This window comes from Nothobranchius furzeri, chromosome 13 (genome assembly GCF_043380555.1).
Source record: "Nothobranchius furzeri strain GRZ-AD chromosome 13, NfurGRZ-RIMD1, whole genome shotgun sequence".
NCBI lineage: Eukaryota > Metazoa > Chordata > Actinopteri > Cyprinodontiformes > Nothobranchiidae > Nothobranchius > Nothobranchius furzeri.
Window position 1 is genome coordinate 59,949,968 of NC_091753.1, and position 5,000 is coordinate 59,954,967.

At 47.8% G+C, this 5,000-nt stretch overlaps 1 protein-coding gene across 2 annotated transcripts in view; it reads left to right on the forward strand.

The window, feature by feature from the left end:
- Nucleotides 1-4,909, forward strand: part of klc3 (kinesin light chain 3) — an 18,463-nt gene extending 13,554 nt beyond the window's left edge. The window contains exons 12-14 of one of the 2 annotated variants that reach the window (XM_015950697.3): nucleotides 366-537; nucleotides 4,135-4,201; nucleotides 4,703-4,909. In XM_015950697.3, coding sequence (XP_015806183.1) covers nucleotides 366-537; nucleotides 4,135-4,201; nucleotides 4,703-4,786 — 323 coding nt within the window. In that variant the 3' untranslated portion in view covers nucleotides 4,787-4,909. Of the gene's footprint in view, nucleotides 1-365; nucleotides 538-3,935; nucleotides 4,202-4,702 lie in introns of those variants that run through there. The other variant, XM_054742276.2, reaches the window with a different exon arrangement.
- Nucleotides 4,910-5,000: the final 91 nt, after the last annotated feature.

Sequence of the window (5,000 nt, forward strand, 5' to 3'; positions counted from 1 at the left end):
GACAGGAAACGTGGGTTTAGAGGAGGCGAGCGCATGAAGAGGTGGAGGAGGATGAGAGACACATTTGTCTGTGTTAAAAAGTCTCTTAAATACAAATGAACACAATATAAACACTATCTTGGACCGGATCCACGACAGGACTCCACAGAACAGCGCTACGCCCTCTGCTGTCCTGGCGGGGAATTGCTTTGCAACGCTCCCAGGAGACGGAGACGTCTGAGGGCAAATTGTCTCCATCTGTGCGAGTCTCTCCCTCGTGGAGCTGATGGAGAAGCATCAGTTAGGCTTAAGTATGAAGGATCTAAACCTTCTAGTTTTGTCTGGATCTGCATCTGTTGGTGGTTTTCTGTCCCTCTGTCCTCCAGGTGACGGTCATCCTCACTGGTCCAGTGTGGAGGACAGCGTCTCCACACAGGAGGGACTGAAGCGCAGCAGCTCCTTCAACAAACTCCGAGAGTCAATACGCCGCAGCAGTGAGAAGCTGGTCCGCAAGCTGAAAGGAGTCGGAATGGAGGAAATTACCCCAAGGAATGCTGGGTAATTACTGGTCAGAGTGGGATTGCTGCTGGGAGCAGATTTACGTACTTAACCTGATGATCGGTAGCCTGGCCGTCCAGACTCGTCCTCTACACAGAGCACTAGTCTGGTTCCTCACAGGCAGAGCGGCACCTGAGGGGCGGGACCAGCCAGCTCTAAAATAACCAATCAGAAACGGTCGGAAATGCCGACTGTACCGCGCGACGCTGTATAGCTGTAGTCAAAATGGAGTCTAGCGACGGCGCAAACATCTTTCTTTAGGAGAACGGCCTTTAGCGCCTCTGCTTGTTGTGGTTTTAGAGACGTGTCCAAGTCGTTTATATCAGCGGAAAGAGCCGCAGCGTTCTCCGCTACAGACGCCATCTTCGTTGTTTATGAGAAACTCAGCGTCAAGGTGTGTGACTTTTGCCGCTCAGCGCTGATTGGCTCGGTTAGGATCCTCGGGGTGGAGTTGTTTGAGTAGGAGCATTCCCAGGTCCAATGCGGCTGGCTGGTCAGGCTAGATCACGCGTGTCAGACACAAGGCCCGCGGGCCAGATGCAGCACGGAGCATCTTTATGTGGCCCGCGAGATAAATATCAAAAATATATTAAAACTGACCCGCTGGCCGATTTTACCGCAAAGACTACAACTCCCATGATGCTTTGCTGCGTTAGCGCGGAGCCGACTCGCCCCCTCCTTTGTGTTTTTTCCAGCGCCTGCTGCCGGTGTCTGCAGCTCCGCTGTCTCGGACAGACTACACTCCTCTCACTCAGCGCCGAGTTCACTCGGCTTTTTTCTGACGTTGAAGCCCAGAAACGGAGATTCTAGCCGCTCAGTAACGTGTTCACGACTTAAAGAGAAAGTTTTCCTACTAACGTCCTGACAGAGCCGATATAACTCCAGCGAGCAGCGACACGCTCAAACCAGCACGACTCTGTGGTTGTGTTTCCTCCCCGACACACAACAACGTGGTCAAGCTGCTCAGACATGTTCATCAGCACAAACCTATGTGAGCACCTGTTGTCATCTAATGTTGTCGTTATTATGATGAAGATGAACAAAACAACAGGAGTCTCCTCCTCAGCTCAGATCAACCCCATGATGCAGGTATCTGGCTGGAACAGGTGAGCATCACAGTAAACCAGTGGAGCAAACTGAGCTTTAAATATGTTGGTTTGATGCTCTTTTTCTGCTCCAAAACATGAAAGTTAACAGGTGAGATGTTGCATTTTCATTTAAGATAAAGTGATATTTTATTTTGTTGTTGGCCCGTGAGAAAAGATTTAACCTACAGTAAACAGGAAGTGGAAAGGCTGCAGATAGATGAATAGAATAGAAAATCCCTTTATTGTTCCTCAGTGGGGAAAGCTAGACGTCACAGCAGCGATGACACGTATTACAGGAGAAAAAAGGAGAATAAAAATAAGAAAAATGAATAAACAAGAAAACATAAATCCTGAATAGATTTTTAAAATGCTGAATATACCACAAGTAATGAACACCACTGATGCCTTTTATTTAAAACGGACTTGCTCGTGTGTCATTTGGTTATTCCACATTCAGTGTTAATGCAGAAATAAATTTGTTTCCAAATTTAAAGGTTCAAAATTGCATTTATTTTGATAAATAAAATGTGCAAATTTGCGTCACTTTTTCAAAAAATATTAAGTTTGGCCCTCGACTCATTTCAGCCCCGTGTGAGTTTGACTCCCCTGGGCTGGATGATTGGTGACTGGTGCACGTGATGGATTGTGTCGGGTGACTAACTGGGATAAATGGCTTGGAGCCCAGCCCTGCAGAGACTAAAAACAAGTATTTTGAACCCGACTCTGAAAGCACCTGGAAGCCAGTGCAGCTTGGCCAGGTCGGGTGTGATGTGTTCCCACTTTCTGGGCCTGGCCAGGAAGCTAGCAGCAGCGTTTTGTGCAGCCTTGCTAGCTCCAGAGCAAAGGGAGCTGCACTAGTCTAGACGAGAAGTAAGATAATCATGGACACCAGCGGCTTGACCCTGGACAGGCAGCGGAGATGGAAACAGCAAGAGCGCACCACTCCGTTTGAGTCTCTAGCTTTAGTGACACGTCCAACCAAGTCCACACCCAGGTCAGTGACTAGCTCCGTCTTAAAGGGGCCGGTGAAGAGAGGTCCACCGCCTGCTTAGAGAGCGCTTGTCCTGAAAGTAAACTAAACTAGACGCTGGAGGCCATCCATGCTCTAACTCCATCTGGACCAGGGGTGTCCAACTCAGTCACACCCATCCCAAATCAAAGGCTGGGACCGAGCCGCGGGCCAGACTCGATCGTTTTTAAAAGTGACGGTAAGTATCTGTACGGCCGAACCTTTTCATCTGGAAACAAACTTATTTCTGCAGCAAGACTGAATGTAGATGAGCACATTACACACGAGCAAGTCATGGTGTCCACATCAGTGGTATCCACTACTTATGTCTCCATTAAAAACTGTTTAGTCCTTTAAATGTTTATATTTCAGCATTTTTTTATTTCATCTTGTAAGTATGTCTACTTTCTGTTTTCTTGTTTACTCTTTATGTTTACTCCTGTAAAAACGTTGCTGCTGCTGTGACACCGAGCTTTCTCCATAAACAGATGTTCTGTTCTGTCTGCAGCCGTTCCAGCTCCTGTTTTAAAGTACGTTCCATCTTTTTTTACAGGCCAGCAACATACATAAAATACAGTAATTCTCTTATATCAAAATGTAATCTCACCTATTAACTTTCATGCTTTGGAGCAGAAAAAGTGCATAAAAACCAAAATAATCCAAGCCCAGTTTATTCACTGTGATGCTCAGCTGTTCCAGCCACACACCTGCACCTGTGGGTTGGCTCTGAGCTCAGGTGTCCTGTTCATCTTCATCACAGACAACAGGTGCTCACACAGGTTAATGCTGCCGAACATGGAGAGCATCTGGACCACGCTGTTGGTCAGCGTGTCGCGAGGAGATGAACACCACAGCAGCTCCAGAGTCCTGATGGAGCTAAACGGGTCAGGTCGTCATGGTCGGTGAGCTTCCTCTCTCAGTAGCAGATTACTGAGCTGGTAAAATCCATTTCTGGGTTCAAAGCGGGCTATTTTCTTAGTAAAGTCAGCGCTGAGGCAGAGGAGAGACCGCTGCTGATGCGGGGTTTAAACGCCTTCCTTCTGCACCGATCCTTCTCTTCCTGGACATGTTGGCGTCATGTGTGGATAGTTATCGTCACTTGTTGCATTAATTAAACACGCATGTGGACACACTGCAACCTAGTGGCGAAATACTGTTGCTGCACTGCTAATACAATCACTTTGCATTATGGGAAATGTAGTTTATAGCCAATATAGCAGCATAGACCTATTTTAACACACTTGAAGCTCTCATGGGCCACATCTGACCCGTGGGCCTTGTGTCTGACACATGTGGTCTAGGCAGTCCAGGAGAGGCTTGACTGGGCCTGGACAACCCCGCCTCAAGGGAAGGACCTTGTGCTTCTGAAAAAGTGAACCAAGGGGCAGCAGATGGAGAGCAAAACCTCTCGTTGATGGGTTTACAGATGAACTGCTATACTTGGGAAGCATCTCTTTGTGCCAGTGCTCTCTGATGCTGATGCTGGTTTCTACTTTCTAGAATGAAAAGAGCAAATTCCCTGAATGTCCTGAATGTTGGAACCAGAGAGAATCAGGACGGCACCCAGGTGAGCCGAACATCTCGTCTCCAAACGCAACGTTCAAAATAATTGTACCGTTTAACCCTCTGAGTCAGGCTCTTCAGCAGCCGTGAGGAGTCACTATCTTACCTGTGAGCATGTCTCCGTTCGGAGAATCGGAGAAATTCCCATCGTAACCAAACCCTTTCGTGCAGGAGTGGTGATGTGGCAAAAATACATTTTAATGTTACATTTGACCATTTTGTTGCTGAACAGTGCAGCCATACGGTTAGCTGCTGTATGCTACTATGTGCTAGTAATGCTAATGCTAATGCGCCGCCACACAGACTCACTGCTGAGGTAACAGACTAGCCCTCCTCTCTATGAACCCACACCATCAGGCTCGGTGTCGCAGCTAAAACGGTCCGGGCAGAAACGTGGATCCAGAACATCGTTCTAGATGGAACTCTATGATCTTTGATTCGGCAGATTGTCCACGTACATGACCCCCCCCATTTAAAACACCTTCCTGTGTTTTTTGCTCCTCAGTCGAGTCACCTGACGGACAGTCGAGCTCTGAGCTCCAGCACGCAGAGTCTAACGAGACGAGGATCGCTTGGTGGGACCAGATAACACACACACACACACACACACACACACACACACACACACACACACACACACACACACACGACATCAGGAAGGACTACATCTGCTGCTCTGGATCAGCTTCAGGTGGATTTTCTCAGCCAGTTCCTGCACGATGGACCAAAACCTGGTTGTTGAAAAACCACGTCCCTGTTTGAATCGGCGAGTTTCGTTTACGGGAGACCAAAAAGCTTTTAGG